This window comes from Colletotrichum spaethianum (assembly GCF_022836535.1).
Source record: "Colletotrichum spaethianum MAFF 239500 DNA, contig26, whole genome shotgun sequence".
Taxonomy (NCBI): domain Eukaryota; kingdom Fungi; phylum Ascomycota; class Sordariomycetes; order Glomerellales; family Glomerellaceae; genus Colletotrichum; species Colletotrichum spaethianum.
The window spans coordinates 313,175-334,712 of NW_026054796.1; the positions used below are offsets into that span (position 1 = coordinate 313,175).

Genomic DNA, 21,538 nt, shown 5'->3' on the forward strand with positions numbered 1-21,538 from the left:
CAAGTCGTGGTGTCTCTCTGTCGACAGCAGCGCGGCTTGTGGTCGGGTCTATATCAGTCGTGAAGCCCCCAAGGCACTTCATGATTGTTTCCCGCCCCCATCAGTCTTTACAATCATCACAAGTCTCAGACCTCTAGTTTCATACGACACCAAAGACGACAACGACTAGGTTGTCATACGCTTCGAGGAAGACGCTACACACTCTACCGTCATTGCTTCGGCCTATCCCTTCTCCTCCTCCTCTTCCTCTTCCTCCCACACGCAAACCATCCTCTGGTTGCCAGCTTCAACAAGACTGTGACTCTTGAGAAACATAAACACCACGTCTCCGGTCTTGAAACCCCGACCCTAGAGTGTTGTTAGACCCGTGACCGGCTGCCTCGCGCTGTTCATACTCTTCAGCACCGCTCCCAACGTACAGACATACATACGCAAACCACGGAGACCATCTGGACGGCTACAACCTAGACACGAAAGCTTTACTAGTGCATTCGCCAATCACTCAAGACGTCGGCATCTTAGAGCGCGGAAACGCCGCGGGCATGAACATTGCTGCAGGTGCGCTCACCAGCCCCACAAGAAAGCAGGCGCAGCACAGCGCAGCAGTCTACAGACCCCCGAATACATTAGTACAGACGACTGACAGAGCGCGCGATAATAGCAGTGACGGCATAAGGTACAGCGAGCGTGGCTTTGCTCGGACAACGCGACAGCGGCGAAGCATCCAACCATATAACATCACTTACAACCGCCTCCTCGGATTCGACCAACAACCACATACCTCACCGGCAAACCCTCAAATACTGCATACAAAATGGTCTCGATAGATCAATCATATACCATGCTCCCCAAGCACCTGGGTTCCGAGCACGACGACTACATCCTCTACCCCGAGCCACCACAGGGAGTCTTCAGCTCAGCACCCCTGGAGATGAGCATCCCTGCGGACGCTTCTTACATGTACCCAACCTCCATGGCCATGGACGCGCCCTCCCTCTACGATAACAACTTCATGTACCAGAGCCGCCCGTCGCCTGGTCTCTACGAGGACGCCGAGTTCCAATTGCCCTCATCCAACCTGTCCACCACCTCAGCTCCCTCGGCGGCCTCCTCCAACATCGGCTCACCGCAATCTCACCACGACCAGCCGGCGCCCATCCACGACTGGGCGCATCCCGGCATCGCCGTAACCCCGGGCATCGTGCCCCACGACTACTACAACACCGCGGGTACCGAGTACTCGACTTACGCCGGCCCAGGTATGGAAGACTTTGCATCTTTCGACTTTGCGAACACCAAGCCCCCGGGTTTCGTGGGTGAGTTGCCAAACGTCTCTAGAACCGCTTTCGCGGCCTCTTCACACGAGGCTTCTTTTTCTCCTTCCTCTCGCCAGTCTGTTGGCTCCTTTTCTACTGTGCGCGAGCCGGGGCTGGTGCTGGACACTCGGCTGTCCTCGTCGCCCGTGACGCCCGCCTCGCGCAAGTCCAGCCTGTCTTTCGTTTCTCCGAGTTCTGCTTCTCTCTCTTCGCCTCCGGCGCCTGTCTGGAGCGTCTCGCCACAGACTTCGCGTGTCTCTACTTTCTTTTCTCAGAGCAGCGGCCATTTTATCGCTCCTCTTGGTTCTTCCTGTTGGTTTTCCTCTGTCGAGCATCATCGTCCCCGACAAGAACTGCGCGCTGACCACCCCGCCACTGCAGACCCTTCTCTCATCCACCCCGACATTAGCCGGCCCATGGCCATGAACGCCTTCCACAACCCCAACCAGTATCCCACATCGCCAGCCCTCTCCGCATCGTCCCAGTCCATGATCCGCAACGGCAGCCAATCGCCGTTCCTCCACAGCGGCTTCCAGCAGCAACAGCAGTTCAGTCCCTACGCCACGCCCGCAGATGCTCGCCGCCCCAGCCTGCACTCCTTCCCCTCGACGTACTCGGATGGCAACAACTACAGCGGCGACGAGGGTAAGGAGAAGCAGAGATGCCCTCACCCCGAGTGCGGCAAGACCTTCAAGGACCTGAAGGCGCACATGCTCACTCACCAGAATGAGCGTCCCGAGAAGTGCCCCATTGTGACGTGCGACTACCACGTCAAGGGCTTCGCGCGCAAGTACGACAAGAACCGCCACACTCTGACGCACTACAAGGGCACCATGGTCTGTGGCTTCTGCCCCGGCTCCGGCTCTGCGGCCGAGAAGTCGTTCAATCGCGCCGATGTCTTCAAGCGCCACCTGACGGCCGTCCACGGTGTCGAGCAGACACCGCCCAACAGCCGCAAGAAGAGCGCGGGCGCTAACAGCGGTAAGAAGCTCGCCGGCTACCCTCCGGATGCCACCGGCAAGTGCTCGACGTGCTCGCAGACCTTCTCCAACGCTCAGGACTTTTACGAGCACTTGGACGACTGCGTGCTGCGCATCGTGCAGCAGGAGGACCCCTCCGAAGCCATCAACGCGAAGCGTCTGGCCGAGGTGGAGAACGACACGGAGGTGCACCAGACCCTTGAGAAGAACCACCTCCCCACGCAGACGCAGATGCCGTCGATGGAGGAGGAGGACGACGAGGACATGGTCGATGACGACGACGAAGAGGATAGCAAGCTCCGCATCAACTCGCCGACCAAGAGGAAGGGCAACCCCGTCAATGGAGTGCAGAAGTCCCGTGGCCTCACGCACTCCCGGGGCGGCGGTCCGATGCCTGTCAAGGCCAAGGGCCGCAAGAACCGTCGCGATTACCCGTCGTCGTGGGGCTTCGACAAGGGCCAGATGACGATGAAGAAGCGCGTCATGGCCGTGTTCGAGGGCCCCCGGCGACTGGCCAAGGACGACATGATGCTGTCGACGGACCACGAGGTGCGCATCAAGCTGTCCGACGGCAACAACTACGTGACGGACTTGGACGTGCAGACGCTGAAGCGGGCCGAGGGCTTCCTCGGCGCGACGGAGGAGGAGAAGGGCCCGTGGATCTCTGACGATCCTACCGAGGAGCAGATTCGGCAGATGCACGAGATGCTCGAGAGCTGCCAGGCGGCTCAGTAATGGCAGGCGGCGGTGGGTGGATGTTTGTGTGTGGTTTGCACCATTTTTTGATTCACGGAAGCGAAAGGGGCCGGGAAAATCCTCTCTGTTCGAAAGCATGGCTGGCGCAGACATTTGACGTGGGATTTGCATTTGGAGTGTGTGGTTTACGATGAGGAATCTGGGCACGATGTTCACGATTGGACGGACAGCTTCATGTGTGTTTGCACCGGGATAAAGGTGCGTTGGTTGATACCCTATACCATGGCCGACGGCTTGATGGTACAATACAAGATGCTTCTCTCATTTACTCTTTTGAACATATCGCGACCTGTTGCCAAGTGACATGATCCACCCATCCATCAATGGGAGGAGATGGCGAGTGCAGACAGGCGCTGGGCACGTTGATAGCAACAGTCTTGGCACCAAGTCAGGGAAGACGGATGAAGCGTGCCGAGGCCGCAATCGCAATGTCCGGATGAGGCAATTGGTAAATCTCGGGAGACATTACGATGTGCACCCCATCAGTCCCAGGCAACCACACTACCTGAAACAATCAACCCGCTCTGCTACGGTCCCCCCGGCTTCCAAAGGGATATGGCCACGAGGAATCGGGGGGGGGGGGGGGGGGGATGGACAAGTGGGGAGGACAAGAATGGAAGGATGACTCCATCCAACAGATTATGCTTGGTGTAGCTTGTTTGTCGAGAGTGGGCGTGCCTGTGGTGGGTGGTGTGGGTGTGGTTCGGGAATCTGGGTTGGACCGGGTGGCCTGTGAAGATGGCCCGAATCCTTTCTTGTCGAAAATAGCCACGCATAAGCGTGCATGCACACAACCAGCGTCTGCGGATTCTGGTAGTGGTGGTGGTGGAGGGCGGTGGGATCATGGGCGGGAAGCCTGTGCGAGGCACAGCCACGGTCACGACGTGGGCCATCCGGTGAGACCGACTTCTCTTCTCTTTGGTGGGTGGTTTCCAGAGAGTGATGACGGAGAGGGAGCCAAGTGGAGTGGGGGGGGGGGGAAGGGACTGGATTACAGTGGACAGTAGGCGAGCAACAGCGGCCGGGGCCCCCGTAGCCCAAAGCTTAGCAAAGACCTTACTGTTTGCTACAGAACGACAGGAACAGGCACCAGCTGCAGCATGCAGGCGGACTTGCACCCATCAATGCGGTGATGGAAGGAGGGACCACTGTTCGCACCGCCTCCCTCGAGGCACGGGGGGACCCGCTGACGACTTACTTTCTTTCCTTCCTTCTCCAGGCGGTGTGTCCCCTGTAGATTGTGCGTGGCCCGCCAGGGAAACAGAGGCGGAAACATCCATCTTTCTGGGAATTCGTGGCTGTGAAGGCGGCAGCATCCGCCGCCGCAGGAGGATCCCAACAGGAGAATGCCAATTCTTCAGGGAACCTCCCCTTCCGACCGCGAGCTGCTTACCTTGCGTTTCTTCTCCCGCCGTGGGCGTGCTGCGGTCCAAAAAAGGCCTCCTCCCCCCCCCCCAACTGGTGTTCATGCTGCATTGAGGCTCAAAAAAATCTCATCGAGACGAGAAACATCAGACGGGGTGGCTAAGCGTTTTCCGCCGCCATGTCGGCATTGACTGCTCACCGCCACAGCAGGGGCCTTCCGCCGTGCGTCTGTTGGTTTGTTCTGTTCTGTTCTATATTCTGTGCCGAGAAGCATGGGGCCATGCTGTCTTGGGCGGTCGTGTCCTTGGTGTTGGTGGTGGTGGTAGTTTTCTTGCGCTTGCTTGTGTGTGTGTGCACGATGATGGTTGAGATGGCGGGGCAAGCAAACAACCCCGCCATCCCGAGGCCTGGCTGAACCCCTCCACACCCCTCCTCCTTCCGCACACGCACACAACGCGACAATTTTTCGCTCCTTTGCCCAACTTTGACCCCGATTACGCACTCAACGCCACGCTGCTTCAAGTTCGGCATTCGTCCTGTACGTGCCGCGTTCTCGTTCTCGTCATCGCCCTCGTCGTCGTCGTCGTCGTCGTTGTCGGAATCGCTTTCGCTCGTTTCGGTTCGGTCCTGCGGCTTGTTTGCCTTCCCGTGTCGTTCCACCCCTCCCCCGATCGGGATCCCGTCCTTCCCACGCCCGGCGCTCTTTACACTCCGTTCCCTCCGTAGCTCCCCAAGTCCACATCACGATGGCGCTCACGTCCCGCATCTCGCTTGTCGGCCCGCCCGCCGAGTCCCCGAGGACTTTCTCATGACCTCCCTCGGCGTAATCTTCCCCGACGACGTGACGAACCAGCACGGCGACGCCGACCACGGCATCCAGTACGCCTCCCCGCACCTCCGCAAGCCCCTGCTCTTCGAACTCGCCGAGCCCAGCGCCGACGACGACCGCAAGCTCTTCAGCCACTACCTCTGGAACGCGAGCCTGCAGCTCGGCGAGTTCGTCGAGGCCGCCACGTTGGAGCTCGACGACGCCGTCACATCCCGCCTGGGCCCGCCCATAAGCCACTTCGACGTCCGCGGCAAGACCACGCTGGAGCTGGGCGCCGGCACGGCCCTGCCCAGCATCATGTCCGCCCTCCTCGGCGCCGACCGCGTCGCCGTGACGGACTACCCGGCACCGGCCGTGCTCAAGACTCTCCGCGCCAACGCCGCACGCAACATCGACCCCGCCGTCTCCCCCAAGAACACCATAACGGCCCGCGAGGTGCTGGTCGAGGGCCACTCGTGGGGCGAGCTCGAGGACTCCTTCTCCGTCTCCAACAAGCACGCCTTTGACCGTGTCTTTGTCGCGGACTGCCTGTGGATGCCATGGCAGCACGCGAACCTGCACAAGTCGATCGACTGGTTCCTCCGCCAGGACGGCGACGCGAGGTGCTGGGTCGTCGCCGGGTTCCACACGGGCCGCGCCAAGATGCGCGACTTCTTCGGCGAGGCGGCGCTGGCCGAGGCCGGGCTCGAGATCGAGGCGATTTGGGAGCGGGACTGCGACGGCCAGGAGAGAGAGTGGGCGTGGGACCGCGGCTTCGAGGACGTGACGATCCGGAAGAGGTGGCTGGTCTGCGCCGTGCTGAAGCGCAAGGCCGGCGGCGGCGGCGGTGCGTGAGTGGGAGACGACGGGGATGTGCCTTACTTATAAACGCCGGGCACGCACGCTGGTGTGCGTGCGTGCGTGTGTGTGTGTGTGTGTGTGTGTTGCGTCACTCGTTCTGGCCGCCATGTTCCAAGACACCGCCCGACGTCAAGCACGCACTTTTCAGCTCGCCCTCGCGGTCGATTATCCGGGGGAACTTTTGCTCTTCAAGCAAAAAAAAAAAAAAGCGGAGGTTTGGCGCCCGCACGGCAAACCAGCTTTCTCCAGACGCGCGCCCGCGTACCGCTGTGCCCCGGTGCGGCTGAGCTGGATCCTGAGCTTCTCCCCCATTCAGCTGCCCTCAGCCCGGCCACGCCTCCCGATTGGCTCACCGCGGCTATGTGGCTTGGCCTAGGCCCCGTGTAACTCAAACATGGCTCAACCTCGACCATCGCGTGTGTCCATCGCAAGCCTAGCTTGAGACGGGCTTGAAAAGTATTTGAGTTTCCCGCGTGCCGCGGCCGTCATCCGAGCCGTCGGTCGTCGAGGAGGAGGAGCAGGATTCGTAGGGAAATCGAAAGGGCGAAGCTTGATGCCTCAGCGGGCGTTTAGATCGTAATCAGTCACGGAGGGGAGCTCCAATGGTCAAATGAGAGAAACCGGCATGCTTCTGATACTCTGCCCGCCCAGTGGAATGGTCCGCTTTCAAAACCCACCCCTCCCTCCCGTCACTCTCTCCCGCGTTGTTTTTGTTCACTTCTTCTTGGAAAATACCAATCTCTCCCCATCGCCAGCGATTCCATCCCGAATTTGCCGGAGCAGTCAGCGAGTGTGGCCGGCTCAACGCATTCCTTCCTCGAGCCCCTCGGGTGCGTGCAGTCCCGGCACCGCGGCTCGATTTCGAGGTCCGCTCCACATTCTCTCGCCCGCCAGCCTGTGAGACACGTATCGCCATCTTGTTCAGCCATCGGCTACACGGACGTGAGAGCATCAGCCCTGGGGAGGGCTCGCGTCGTGATCCCCCTTCCCGTCCTCCCGTCCTCCCCATTCTCCGGGCTCGTCCTTGGTATAAACAAAAGGGACGAGCGGGAGTTGCTAGTCGTCGCCGCGTTTGCTGCCATTCTCGACGAGAGAACCAAATCAAAAGCCAACGCCTGGACAGGTTGAGGCGTATGAGCATGTGATTCGCCACCGCAGTGAAAGGGGGGCAGTGAAGACCTATCTGTTGTGCCGCCGCTTCCCCTTTGTTCAGAGTGTCATCGTCTATAATCGTCCCCCAAGTCGTTTGCACGGCACGTCTCCCGCAACGTCCAGGCTTCTTGGGCACAGGCGGCAACGGCCTGCTCGGGGGCGGAGGTGCATCACGAGCATATATGGCGCGGGGCATGTTGGCTGGTTTGTGACATTGGCTACTTGCTCTACTTTTTGGCTTGGGAGCACAGGCATGGAAAGGAAACGAGGTTGGCGAAGCCATTATACAAGCTCCTCGCGCCGGAGACTGGAGGCCTTTTATACTGGTACTGCAACACGCACCCATCGTCAACGACACGGAAACCCGGTGCATTTCGACTGTCGCACCACGGCGTCGCCTTCGCCAGCTACCCCGGGCAAGACGCAAATCCCGCCAGTCCGGCCCCACCCGAGCGTGTCGTATCCGGAGTCTTTGGGCGGACGGTTCTCGTCGCCTACCGTGCGTACTAGGTGAATCCCCTGCGCGCATGCTCACCGACGGATGCAATAACAAACTTTACCTCGAGACATCATCATTATCGTACTGTCCTCGGTACCATCATGTCGGCTTCGGACTATCTACAATCAACATGGTTCCCTGGCCCAGGCAGGGCCTGCTAATTAGGGGCTTCGATCGACGGGCCCTTTTCGTCCACCTTGGCGATCAGGTCATAGTTCACCCGCAGGTTCTCCGCCGAGCTGAGTGCCTTGGTGACCGTTGTCTCGTGCCGCTCCTGCGTGATGCGCCGCAGCGCCGTCATGAGAAACCCGGCCACGACGTCGACGGACCACTCGTCGGGTACAAGGGCGAGAACGTCCTCTACGTCGAACCAACCACCAAAGCGCTCGAGCAGGGCGCCCGTCTGCTCGATTTGATCGCTGACATCTTCAATGGCGAGGAACTCGCCAAGCACTGCCCGGAACAACCGTGCTTGCATGTCGTGCGTCGGCGTGCTCTCCCGTCTGCCGTCGGGACGTGTGTAGATGCTGGAGCCGCCGCGCAGACAATACGAGACAGCCGTGTCGTAATCGCCCAGCTTGTGAACGAGGAGCCGGACGGCGTCCTCATGACGCCGCTCTCGGCCATCGAGAATGATGGTCTCGGGCACGAGGAGCTCATCCGGCAGTGTTGCGATGCGCTCCCTGATTGCCGCGGCGTCGTATTGGTGGCCACCTCCAAGTAGCTGTAGCAGACGTAGGCGACTCTGCCATACCTCATCGTCTTCGGGGCGTTGTCCGTGAGAAACTGTCTGTATGTTGGTTTGGGGGCCTGCAATGCTCTGTAGGATGTATATGTGCCGGCAAACGCGTCTCGGCTCTCCTGGGAGGACTCGAGATCGCTGATGACAATGTCCAAATAGTATGTAATGAGATCATTGACGTAGCCTGTATGGCCCTTGCCGAAGACCAGGTGTTCGAGATAGTACTTGACAGCATCGGGTGCCTCTTCGCGTAGGATTTCAACGACCTCTGCCGGGTCAAACCCGGGTGCCTTACCCTTGTCTTCCGCGAAGATTTGCACGCCCAGCTTTGGGTTACGGCTCGCAAGCCAAACACCGTACTCCCGCACGAGGGCCTGGCTGCTGATTTTCGTCAGGTACTCCCGAACCCGTTGCTCGCCATCTTGCAGCTCGCCGCCGTGATCCGGCTCGCCCTCGATGATGCGACGCCAGGTCGCGAGAACGTCGCCCGCCATTTTGCGACTCTGGTACAGTCGGCTGAGCACAAAGAGACGGTGGTACGACTCCAAAAGGGACGCGGCCCGTTCGAAGCAGTCAACCCCCTTGTCGACGACGTCGTAAAGCTCCGACCTGACTGAAGAGCTCTTCTTGGCCAGTCCCATGGGTGAACTCTGGTCGAGCTCGAGGAGGACCAGTAACAATGCGGCATCGACAGTCCGGAACACCTCGCTTTCGTCCGCCACACTGCCGAATCCCTTCTTCCTCCTCCATGCTGCCAGAAACCGTCGCAAAAACTGCACGACCTTGCTGTCGAGGGTCCCTATCGTGTGACTGGCCTTTTTGAAGTGTTCGCTCTCCAGGTAATTCGTCGTTGTCCTTTTGACACCGCCAAATATCCAGATCCCTCTGCGGCTCTCGACAATCTCGTTTCGCAGGCCAGGTAGTAATGCCAAGACGACGCGGGGATCCAGGCTGCTGTCTACAAGGACCTCTTCCAACGCCTTTAGCTCTGCATCTGTAAAAGGGGTCTCTTCCGCATGCAACAGGTTGGTAAGGAGCAGGACCCCAGCACGCTGCCGCAGGTAACTGAAGGTGACAAACTCCAGTTCGGACTTGGCATCCTGTCCCCTGAATGAATTGAGCACCGTGAAAATTGCGCGTCGGTCCAGTTTCGCAGGGTTGAAGGTCCCGTCTTGCTCGCACGCCGCTTCCAGTCTCGCTTCCAGTCGCAGCAGCATGGGGTTGCGAATCGCCCACCAGATGTGGTCGTTCGCCCACACTGCTATCCTAGAGTTAGCGTTCGCAAGCCGTCGTGCAAATTCCTCCTCCTCGGCGTTCCTGCTTTGTTCCCAACCTTCGGGCAGAGCCTCTTCATCCTGTGAATCAACGTCGCGCTCAAACAACTCTCGTTCTTTGGTCATCTGCTCCAAGGACGACGCTGTACGCGAGTCGGCAGTCCTCGGTGAGAATATGGGGTTTTCGGGGAGTCCTCCAGAAAAGGGCGAGAACTTCCTCTGGCAGAGTCTGTCAATAATCTCTTCAAAATGAGTTTCGTCGGTGCCCATGAGCGAGCGAATGCCTAGTGGCGTCGTTTCGTGTCCCCCCGATAGATCTGCCTCAAGCCACCACTTGGACGTCTCGGGCTCCGCTCCGTCCGCGTCCCATCTCTGTATTTCTAGGCCGTGTCGCAATCCTGCATCAGAGTCTTTCGTCATGGACGCAATTACGTACCCCTCCTCGTCTACCTCTAGCGACATCTTCGACGGTGAAAGGTCGGATGATCCACCATCGACCACGACTTCTCGGGGGTACCTATCGAACTCGATTGTGGGCCTCGTAGGATCACCGTCGAGATTCACAAACATTCCGATACCGGGATCCAATGGACCCGTGCCAGTGACAAGCAAAAACTCTTCAGCAGTCGGCGAGACAATGTGCGGTTTCAGGAAGACGGGGGTCGGCTTCGTTGGCGAGGTCTCTGCCCGCGCACTTCCTGGCGCAGCGGGTAGAGGCTTGTCTGTCGGCAGCGGAGGCCGAGGTCCTTCGCCCGAAGGCCTAGGACTGGCAGAGGGCGTTGGCGGTGACGATCCTTGGGCCATGCGGTCGTCTGCTGCCGAGGGCTGAGGTCTCTCCGTCCACCGGTGAGCAAGCCCCCGAGGCTCGTACTTCTAGCATGCCCATGGTGGTCACCGGCAGACAGGAGCGGCCGGTTCTGCGCTGCGGAGGCGCTCCTCAAGATCCCACCGTCGGCGCTTCCGGCAATATCCTGAGCCTGGCCAATTTCTCCAGCTGGTTGTGAATCATCCAGTGAGGAAATGGTCATCAAAGGAATCCGCAGCTGTCTGTCAACGTCGAGCAAAGAGTAGCTCCTGGCGTCTGCCACACATGCGATGGAGTCCCGGCGGACTGATATTGTGGTCCCGGGTACATCGATATTCTAGCCTGCCGTTAGTTTCTGATATCTGTCAGACCAGAAACACTGCGTACCTTGACTGCTCGTGCAACCTCCCCTATCCTCACAACCTGAATCCTTCGCATTAAGGACAAGCAGATGAAGACCCCCGCGGAGGGGTCGCCCGCATCATCTTGAGGGTCGTTTAGGTCAACACCACCGACCCAATTGCAGTTCTTGACTTGCGTAGTCCCGAATACCGGGCTGAATTCGGGGAGAGAGTAAAATGTGACGGTCCAGTTGCAGAGGACACAGGCCTTCCCAACCTTGGGAAGGAGGAGGATCTGCTGGATGCCGGGGCGGGAGTTGCTAGTTTCAGCAAATGCTGGTCGCAGTCGGGAGGCAAGTATGAAGGACGGTCGTCCAGCCGGGTCGTTTGGGTCGGGAGGGATCTGGACAAAGTGAAGCAGTTCGGATGCGCTCGTGCCGACGTAAAGGTTGTGATCTAGTCACGAGACGGTCAGCACTGCAATTGACTGGACAGAGGGATAATCTTATGTTCACCCAAATAGTCGACACAGTTGATCTTTATTCCCTCTGCAGCACCATCCGCCGACAAGGGCACCTCGTCCAACAACGTGCGCAAGACAAAGGGCCCGTCATTGCGGGCCATCACATTGGTGCTTCCAGACGCAGACGAGGTCTGATCGTCTGGATCCTCGGATGCCATATTGAGTCAATCGTGGTATCATGAGTGCTGTAATGCCATTGTAGGATGTATAGCGGCGTCGTCCTGTGTGCGCGGAGCTAGATTGCGATGTGAGGTGGGAGTATCCGTAAATACAATGCGGCTGGGAAGCTCCAAAGCTGGATTGGCGGTTGGCGGATTACATGGAACCAGGCTCTAAAGTGCTTCCCTCACCTTCCCGCAGCGGCCTTACGTAGGAACCTACGTAGGCACGCTTCTAGCGCCTGTCAGCAAGACAACAGTGGGCTCATGCGCCGCGTTGCCGTCCTACCGGCGCAGGCATGTGCCTAGGTCGGCTCCACAGGGATGAAGACGATCAGCTATTGCTGCCTGTGCACCCTGACATGGCCGTCCGCAGCCAATCAGATTGCTGCCCGGAAAGGGAACACGTTCCCCGAACCAGCGAGCTCAGCCGAAACACCTTTTGACCTGTACCTTACGACGCGAGCTGCACATACCGACTCTGCCATATTGAAACGACTCTGCACCTCTGCCGCCTGTCCTCCTCGTCTTCAGTCTCTTACATACACCCAGTGATGAAGTGATTCCCAAAGTTGCGACCGAGAATACCGAGTCAACATGGCAGACGTCGAAGCCGTCCTAGCTGCCAAGGGCAACGCCCAACAGGCAAAGTCGTCCTCGGACGCTCCAAATCTTCCTGAGGGCGGCAACAAGTTCCAGCATGCCATCTCGGCCTGGAGAAGTGAGCAGAAGCCTCGAAAGTGCTTGTTGACTGTGGAGTCTAACTGGGTTAGCCATTGACTACACGAACCTCATCTCGAACCTCGACAACACAGCGTCCGAAATTGTTACCTATCAAAGGGACTCGACCGTCCAACGGAAGGAATTGGCGCAGAAGACGAAGGACTTCCGAAAGCTTGACGACTCTACAAAGCTGGCTGAAATCAAGGGCTTGTTGAAGGGTACGTTGTTCGCACATGGCCAAGACCTCCATCGCTAACCCACCAGCCTACCAAACCTTCATCGACCTCCTCACGAATCACTCAAAGTCTATCAACTCGGCATTCCTCCAAGCATACACGTCCCTCTCCGATGCGCCCGATCCATATCCACTGCTCGAGGCGTCTGTTGACTCGATGCTCGTATCCGAGGACACCCTTCCGAAGTTGACCGAGGAGAACCAGCACCTGCAACAGTCTGTCGCCAAGCTAACGACGCAGCTGGAGGACACCGAGTCGAAGCTGCAGAAAGAGTCCGCCGCCAAGAAGGAGCTCGAAAGCAACCTGGAGAGCAGGGTCAAGGAAGTAGAAGCTTCTTGGGTCGCCGTTCTCGACGAAAAGAAGGATAACTGGGCTGCGAAAGAGAGGACATTGGAAGAAAAGGTGGAAAACCAGGAGCGCCTGCTCACCGAGATCAAGGCGAGCTACGAGGTCAACCAGCGCCTGGGCAAGACAGATGATGGGGACGCCGAGGGTCAAACCGGCCACGTCACTAGCGCCGAAATTGAGATGCTTCATTCTGACCTCGATCGGACAAGTGCACGACTGGCCGAGGTTGAGGCACGAAACGAGCAGTTAAGACTGGAGCTGGCACAGGCAAAATCTTCCGTTACCTCTCAGGCGCCAATGTCGCTGGAGGACGACCCTGGTTACATGCGTATGCGATCAGAAAACTCATCACTCATCCGGAAACTTGACGCTGCCAGGGTCGAAAAGGAGGGCACCAAGCGTGATTTAGACTCACGTCTCCGCGGCCTAGAGAGAGAAGTCAGCCTTCTCAAAGACGAAAGGGACAGCCTCAAGGCCAAGGTGCAGAAATGGAGTGACTACGAAGACGTGAAGCAGGAGCTCGAGGTGCTCAAAAGCATCGAGTTCTCAACAGGCGACGACGATGACGACGTGAAGGAGGCTACCGAAAACGCGGCAGAGGCTAAGGGCCAAGGTGACACGCTGGAGAAGCTGCTACTGGCACGCAACAAGAAGCTCGGCGACGAGCTCACCATCCTGCGCGTGTCTCACCAGGACCTCCAGACCAAGCTGTCCGATCTCCAGGAGGAGTTGTCAAGGACAAACATGGAGCTCGAGAAGTCGCAGCAACTGAACGAGCGTCTTGAGAATGATCTCGCGACGCTCCAATCGGAGTCTTCCAATGCTTTCCCCTCGGGGGCGTCCGTAGCGGGGACCTTCAACCGGTACGCGCCATCGGTCGCGCCAGGACGAAGAGGAGGGAGGGTGTCGCCGACATCATCCATCATCAGTGGCATCGACCCCCGTACGTCGGGTGGTGAGCCGATGGGGGGCGGCTCAGGTATCCTGCCAATGATCACGGCACAGCGCGACAGGTTCAAGAAGAGGATCGCCGAGTTAGAGACCGAGCTATCCAACACCCACCGCACTGTGTCGCAGCTGAGACAAGAGGTGTCGGCTCTGCAGAAGGACAACCTCAACTTGTACGAGAAGACGAGGTACGTCTCGACGTACAATCGGGCGGGCCCCTCAGCTACGTCGTCATCAGCGGCATACTCATCTAACCCCAACCCGTCAACGGTTTCGATTGGAGGCAGCGGAAATCCGGGCATCACCATGGACAGATACCGAAAGGCGTACGAGTCGAACATCTCGCCGTTTGCCGCCTTCCGCGGGCGGGAATCTGCCAGGGCCTACAAGCGAATGAGCTTCCCAGAGCGGGTGGTGTACTCGGTAACGCGAATGGTGCTTGCCTCTCGCACGAGCAGAAACCTCTTCGCGGCGTACTGTGTTGCGTTACATTTGCTCGTCTTCTGCTCCCTATACTGGCTTGGCGCAGTGGACGTGGAGAAGCACGCCAGCAACCTTGGCAAGTCGGCAGCAGCAGCCGCCGCGGCGGGCGCGGGCGCCGGGGGTCTCAACGGAGGGGCCGGCGATAGCCACGGCGACTGGCATGAAGAAGGGTTCAGCGGGCACTAGTTCGCGACATGATCTTGGCCGGCGATAAAGAAGGAAGCGAATGAGGTATCGACTGGACCGGCGACGAACGGTTCCACGGGCGCAACTTGTATTCACAACTTGTTTTCTGGGCAACTGTACGATTGGGCGTCAGGATACATGCTATGAATTGTGGGATTAGTGAGGGCTCTCGTCAAAATACAGATACCAGGTCACATTGAATATCAGCTACCGGGGAAGGGCGGGAACGCCTTCCCAGATCCGAGGTCCGCTGGGCGAAATGGTGCCCGCCCAGTTTCGCGCGTGGCTCCCCGCCAAAGATGCTATTCTTGTTCCTCCTCCGAGATTCCTAGCTGCCAGGCGATTCGACCTAAGCCGTTGGCGCTGACCCGTCAAGGCGGCCCAAATGGAGCCTATCGCGGCGACCAATGATATGGCATCGTGGCCGTGGCCCAGCGCGTTAAAAGCAACGTACAACAGCGGGTACATGCAACATGGGCGCGTCGCCGGGCAGAAAACGGGTACAAGGTCGTACCGTCCCTGGTAATCTCAGCTAGCCTATGATGATGGAGTATTGACGCGATTTGTGTTGCTATTCCTGGTTCTTAGCCGCTTGTTGTCGTTTGGATTTCGGAGGGGGCATTCCCTGGGTCAAGACCGTCTGTGTCGTTGCAATACCTCTGTATTGCTAACGGACATGGGAAGCAAGACGAGTAGACTCTCGCCATTGAATAGCGGAAGTCCTCGCCAGCTAGGTGATCAACCAAAAGCATGTGCCCGTGTGGCTGGCTATTCACGATGTTCGACCTCCACTAGACGGAACCTCGCAAGTCCAACACAGGCCGAAATACTTGCAAATACATTCCCTGGCCGACTCTTGCAGCAGCAGACATGGAGCGCATCGCTACCTGTCACCACACAACGAGGCCGTCGAAGCGGGCCGAGCGCTTGCATCTGCCTCTACCCTGGCAAAGATCGCCTGGCATCCCACACATCCTGGTATTACTTGCATCCCGCCGATCCATTCATTCGCTCTCGTTCGCCGACTTGCCCCTCACACCCGTCTTCCCTCCTCCACCGCCCGTCGTACGGTTACATGGGCATGGCGGCTGCCAGTCTTGGTTTTCTCAGCGCTGCGAATACCCACGCGTGGCTTCGCACACACAGCGGCAAATCCCTGGCCGTCGCTCTCTCCCCCGCCATCTGTTTTTAACTACCGTACCTTACCAGTCTGGGCAGGTTACACCCTACTACATACAGGCATGTAGCGGCCAGTGGTAGTTGTTGCCGCCGAGGGAAGCGGTTGATGATGTTGTGGTATATTAGAAACGGCTTCCGCTTACACAACGAACCTGTGGCGGCTTACCATCTCCACGGTTCATCTCATATATCCAAGAGACGAGTCTTGTTTCTTTCTTTTCCTTCTTCCGTTTTCTCGTTATTTTCTTGACGTTCGGTTTCCTTGGTTCCGTCTGGTTTCTTGCTTGGATTTTGAGTCGTTGTCTCCATCGTCAGAACGATCATAGTCACCAACAACCAACATCCCTCCGGGCCCTATACTTTACCTCACAAGCTATCCATCCAAAAGTAACCGACATGCATTGCCCAACATTATTGGTGCCGGCTCTGGCATCCATTGCTCTTGCTGCGCCGACATACCCCACACTCAATCTTCAGGCCGCGCTACCGGGCTCTATCGAGCACATCTCCGAGTATTTCAACATGCTCGCAACCAAAGTCCAGGCCACCCGGTACCTGTCTACCGCCCCAGTCTGCGACATTTCCGCGGCCAATATGCCTGAATGTGAGCGACTTAACCACCTCAGGAGACTAGCCTATACTGACATAACTTCAGCCGCCATCGAGACCCTCGGGGAACCCAGAAAGGGCCTCTTCTTGACGCACATTGCTATCGGCCGTGGTACCCAAAACTACACCTGCGACACCAGCAACGTGACAGCGGTTCCTGTTGCCACCGGCGCTATCGCGACGCTCTTCAACGCCAGCTGCGTCGGCTCCCTGTACCCGGACCTACTCGACAAGCTGCCCGTTGTCGCCATGGACTTCAACCTCACGGAACAAGAGACGAGCCGCCGCCTCGGCCCAAGCAACCTCGCCATCTCGGGCCACCACCAATTCACGAGTGCTGGCGTGCCACTCTTCATGCTCGAGACGGATGGCTCGCCTATAGGTGATTCGTACTGCGCCAAGAACGCGTCCATGCCGGCACCTCTCACGGCGCAGACGGGCCAGCAGGGCGAAGCGTCTGTCGCGTGGCTTAAGCTGAAGACCATCGCGCCTAGCACAGGGAGTGTTCAAGAGGTCTACAGGATACACACTGTCGGCGGCAGCGCTCCGGCTTCGTGCAAGGACCAGCCTGCGGCTTTTGAGATACACTATGCTGCACAGTAAGTAAAGCGGGATTCTGTGCAATTACTCCAATACTGACTACAATATAGATACTGGTTTTATTCAGGCGCTGCTCAAGATATCATCAAGTCTTCAACACCTTGATTGACCCAGTCATGGAAGCAACATTTCCCCCCCCTTTTTTTTCACAAGGCGTTGGGGTGTTTGGGGTTCCAATATATATGTAACCTTCTGTTGGGTTCGATACCATCATGTAACTCACGACAGTGGTCATTTATTAATGACGCTTGCTCGTGACTGGAGATTTATACAGCCAGTAGACTGGTCGTCAGATAACATTGATAATACAGAAAGGTTTGCTGAGTACACTTGTTTGAGGTGCGATATTCAACAGACGTGAAAGAGGAACTAGTCCCCATGAGCAATGAAGCCCTACGACGTGTTACAAAAATTACGCGAGAATGGCAAGTCAGCAACACCACTTTTATCAATTGAAGAATCGACTTGTATGTTTCATTCAGTTAGGATAAGCCGTCTATCGAGCTGCTTCAAAGTGGACTAAAAGGTGGGAAGACAGTTGACAGAAAATACTAGCAGTAAGGTGTCGTCCTTCTCGGTATTTAGAGAGACAAAGAAATATTACGCCGAATGCTGTACACGAGGACAAAAAGAGGTTGAGAATAATGGAAAGGGAACAAGTTAATGATGTTCTGGTCGATATTGATCCGGCTGAAAGCGAATCAGATTGAATTCACAGTCACAGCTCTGGACCCTGAAGCCCCACCATCTAGGTACCTTGGCTTGCTTGGCCCTGGTCGCTGCAAACGCCCCGCTTAAAGCCTCTCGCTGATCGGCGCCCAGCGACAAGCTGGAGTGAAGATTCGGGGCTGGCCAATAAGAGGGTCTCTTTAGTCTAGAAACACGCTTTTGGAGGGAAAAAAGTGGCCTCGCCACTAACTGTACCTACTGTGACTTCACTTCACAGTGGTTCCTGCACGGGACCTACCTTGAACATTAGTGTGCTTGCACTTCGGATACCGAACGTGCCTCACGACTCTTTTTTGGTCCTTTCAACCCATACGAAAGCTCGAGTCGGCGTCCTTTCCCTGATATTGTCAACTGGAATACGCATCACACGTGAGTGCGAGTGTTCCATCGCACTGCAAGCTCTTGTGTTCTTCAGCGCCGCATTACTATAGCAGTCGCAATTGTCACTCCACTCACTCTAATCTGCTTACAACGACTTCACGATTGACGATCCTTACTTCCGACTGCTCCCACAGAGACGACGAACTTTTCTTCCCACGCCAACCACAGCTTCTCACAGCTTTTATTCGATCCCAGCGCAACAAACAAGCATATTTCATTCGACCAATCAGTTACGAGTCCGACCGACTAGACAAACCTCCAACTGCAGGCCTTCCGAACCACCGAACCACCACCCCGCCGAACCTTCACCGAGCCCTGCGACCCGATCAACGCCTTCCCCACGCCTTCCATCCATGTTGGGATACCTTAGCGGTCGTCATGCCTAGACGGGATTCTGCTTCTCCCGATATGCCACGCAAGCGACGTAGGTTTCGCTGTCAGGGCTCCATGGCTTCAGCTCCGATGCAGCCCACTTGGCCGCCTACCAAGGTCCCGGTCGAAATCTTCGATGAGATCACCACATACCTTTCTCGGTCGGACGTTAAGAACCTCCGCCTGGTCAATCATGAGTTTGATCGAATGGTCTCGGCGAAATATTTCCGTAACGTCGTGGTTCCATTCCGCTCGGAGATGTACCAGGCCATGAAGCAGAAGGTGTCTCTAGAGGATGACGACAATGTGCAGGCGCAGTCGGGTAAAGATACGCTCTTCTCGAGTGGTATGCGCATATTCCAGTCCTTTGGCGACCACATCCTGCGCTTCGCTCTATCCCTCGAAATCGACGAGGAGAGCCTCGCCTACCCACCCATTAAACCGACCCAGAAGGCCATCACCTCGTACTGGGGCATCTACCGATGGCCACATGAGTCGTACCTGCGATACACAGAACTTGAGGGACTGGAGCAGACTGCCGACGAGACGGCTTCTATGAAGGAGGCTCTTAGATGCCTGGCTCAAGTGCAGGAACTGGGACTCTGTTGCGACGCAGGATTGGGCTACCTCTTGGGCCCCGACCAGCAGTTGGAGAGCCCGCCCTTGCCGCACCCCGTCTTTGGCCTCCGCAACCTGCGATACCGAACGCTGCAGCGACGCCTGGCCCGAGCTGACTCGGACGCCATGAACGCTCGTAAGCTCGCTTTTGAAAGTCCCCGAGACTTCAAGTACACTGTCCTCGAGTCGATGGTGAGGAACGCCGGATACACGCAGGACCAGTCCAAGGATGCCATCGCGATGCTCTTGAGCACTGAGAACGTCTCGTTAACGAATATTGACTTTGATGAGCGTACCGCCGCGGCGGCTGCCGCTCTGGCCAATCCTGAAAGCCAGGGTACCAACCGTGTCATCCCGCAGCACGTCAATGCTGCCCCCGACCAGGACCACGATGACAACTTCGCGCGGACTGTGGTAGCGGCGCTCAATGACTCAGCCGCGGGCCATCCCCTGCAACCCAGGAACCTGACCAGAGGGCAAAAGGAGATGCTATTGGAGTTGGAGTGGGCTCATCGAGCTCTCATCCAGTCATATGTGATCGCGCTCATTGACAACGCTCGGCTAAACAGCTTCAACTCGCTGACGACGCTAACAATTGCCAAGATACCAAGCAGCCACATCTTCATGTTCCAGAGACCAGATTTTTGGCGGAGCTTGCCCAACTTGACCAACGTTGCTCTAGCCGTTGTCGCCGACTGGCGTCAGGTAGCCAAAGTGGCGCCCGGCTGCGTCGAGGATAGCTTCGTCTCTCCCGTGGATTCAGTTGCCAAGGTTCACCGCTTGCTACAGGACCACATCGCAAAGCAAGAGAACATCAAGTTCCTTCATTTCGAGTGGATCTGTGGCGGCGAGTTCGCACCCGGCATGACTCAGCGCAATCTGTATGTGCTTCCGGTTCCCATTTGCTCGCCGGAGCAGATGGTGCACCCCGAAACCGCCAAGTCGACAGGCGTCTTACTCTCGCTGCCGCACGTCAAGCATTTGTCGTTGAAGAACTGCTATGCTACTCCCCACGTCTTTCTCCAGGCCCTCCGGACGATGGCACAACAGTCTCTGCAAAAGCTCGAGCTGGAAAGCGTATCTCTCACAGGCTCGCCCACACGAGACCAAGGGCACGTGAATGCTATGTTCCACCCGCATGTCCATATTGTTGGGGCACCCATTCAAGTACCGGTGCAGGCTCCGGGCCAAGCGCAGGCCCAAGGCCAGGCGCAAGTTGCGCAACAGGCAGCTCAACAGCAGCCGCCGCCATTGCCACCTGCCCCTCTTCAACCGCAAGACAACCTGCCCCCGGCTTTGGGTTTCGGCCAAGCGGGTGCGGTGGTGCTACCGCCGGTTCAAGCTCCCACGGGCATCGTAGGTGCTGGACTGATCCAGGCTCCTCCTCCGTTACCGCCGGCGAACCAAGTTCCACCTCCACCGCCGGACCCGACGCCTAACTGGAGCAGGATGCGGCTTAGGCAACCGAAGCTATTGTCATGGGCCGGCATCCTTGAACGCCTTTCGCCAGCGCCTTCAATCCAGGAGTTGCTTGCAAGTCAAGGAGATGAACTAGACGGAGACGATTGGGTGGGTGACTTCGTGCAGCGAGACGAGGGTTTCTCGTTCATTCCCCGTCCGCATGCTCTCATCAGTGAGAAGGCTTCCTTCGTGATTGAGCACCTATCGTTCAAGTCGTGCGGCTACGTGCTTGTGGATGTGTCTTCTATCGACAACACCAGTATCCTGGGGGCTCACTCTCCGAGACAGGCGCCACAGGACGTTATGGCGCGGCGCCGAGAGCTGGCGCCTTTCATGCAGGTGTGCACCGATAGATTGGCAGCCAAGATCACCAACCACATGACAAGCCAGGAGCACTTCAACCTGACCACTGCATTTGGCGTGGATACGGAGTGGACCAACGTGTACGACGAAGCGGTCACTGATGCCGCAAAGACGGACGGCATCATGCATCCCGGCCGGGGACGCTTCAGTGGAGCAATCACCAAGACGGCACAGCAGGGATGAGTCTATGTCTCGTCGACGCGCGGCTGTATGATGAATATTGTATAATGATGCTTGGGTTTGCATTTGGATGGGTCTTGGTATTTTGCCTACCCCTCGGCGTTTGAGCTACGATACCATGGAAGGATCCTTGCGAATAGGGATATGGCGAGGCATTGGCGTTTTTAGGTTGTGGGATGTATACTACTGGACCGATACTGGATCAGACAGGCAGGCAGGGGGCATTATCTCGTCACTTGGTACGGATGACTTGGGTTTTCCCTAAAAGTTGGCCAGAATTGAAAGCATTTTCCTCGTATCCATTGACGCCAATCATGATGTAGCTAGGGCCGCCTAGGGGAATCATTTTTGCATGTTTGTTTATTGGTGGCCCATGCAGACCGTTGCGTGTGAATTCGCATGCCAATCCCTAAATGCCATGAGACCATAGCCTTCCTGTACACCAGCATATGAAAAGCCGCAAAGTTTTATTTTTAGTTGATCCACGCATCCATCAACCCAAGACCTCCCAGGTGTTCCGCGTTTCCACACTTCGCAACGCC

At 57.4% G+C, this 21,538-nt stretch overlaps 6 protein-coding genes across 6 annotated transcripts; 5 read left to right on the forward strand and 1 right to left on the reverse strand.

The window, feature by feature from the left end:
* Positions 1–841: 841 nt before the first annotated feature.
* Positions 842–3,031, forward strand: ColSpa_09049 (transcription factor spt8; the record flags this gene model as incomplete). Its single annotated transcript, XM_049275261.1, has 1 exon — positions 842–3,031. The coding sequence occupies one exon, from the start codon at positions 842–844 to the stop codon at positions 3,029–3,031; it is 2,190 nt and encodes a 729-aa protein (XP_049131218.1).
* Positions 3,032–5,225: 2,194 nt separating this feature from the next.
* ColSpa_09050 (protein N-terminal and lysine N-methyltransferase EFM7) lies at positions 5,226–6,473 on the forward strand (the record flags this gene model as incomplete). Its single annotated transcript, XM_049275262.1, has 2 exons — positions 5,226–6,032; positions 6,336–6,473. 2 exons carry the CDS (start codon positions 5,226–5,228, stop codon positions 6,471–6,473), a joined length of 945 nt encoding a protein of 314 aa, XP_049131219.1.
* Positions 6,474–7,894: 1,421 nt separating this feature from the next.
* On the reverse strand, positions 7,895–11,580 carry ColSpa_09051 (transketolase; the record flags this gene model as incomplete). The annotated part of the gene is given in 5 exon segments (XM_049275263.1): positions 7,895–8,461; positions 8,473–10,568; positions 10,625–10,895; positions 10,946–11,355; positions 11,415–11,580. 5 exon segments carry the CDS (start codon positions 11,578–11,580, stop codon positions 7,895–7,897), a joined length of 3,510 nt encoding a protein of 1,169 aa, XP_049131220.1.
* A 597-nt stretch (positions 11,581–12,177) lies between these two features.
* ColSpa_09052 (protein CASP) lies at positions 12,178–14,504 on the forward strand (the record flags this gene model as incomplete). The annotated part of the gene is made up of 3 exons (XM_049275264.1): positions 12,178–12,301; positions 12,354–12,521; positions 12,568–14,504. 3 exons carry the CDS (start codon positions 12,178–12,180, stop codon positions 14,502–14,504), a joined length of 2,229 nt encoding a protein of 742 aa, XP_049131221.1.
* A 1,575-nt stretch (positions 14,505–16,079) lies between these two features.
* On the forward strand, positions 16,080–16,997 carry ColSpa_09053 (uncharacterized protein; the record flags this gene model as incomplete). The annotated part of the gene is made up of 3 exons (XM_049275265.1): positions 16,080–16,287; positions 16,339–16,891; positions 16,943–16,997. The coding sequence occupies 3 exons, from the start codon at positions 16,080–16,082 to the stop codon at positions 16,995–16,997; spliced, it is 816 nt and encodes a 271-aa protein (XP_049131222.1).
* Positions 16,998–18,449: 1,452 nt separating this feature from the next.
* ColSpa_09054 (uncharacterized protein) lies at positions 18,450–20,999 on the forward strand (the record flags this gene model as incomplete). The annotated part of the gene is made up of 1 exon (XM_049275266.1): positions 18,450–20,999. The coding sequence occupies one exon, from the start codon at positions 18,450–18,452 to the stop codon at positions 20,997–20,999; it is 2,550 nt and encodes an 849-aa protein (XP_049131223.1).
* Between the last annotated feature and the right edge of the window lie 539 nt (positions 21,000–21,538).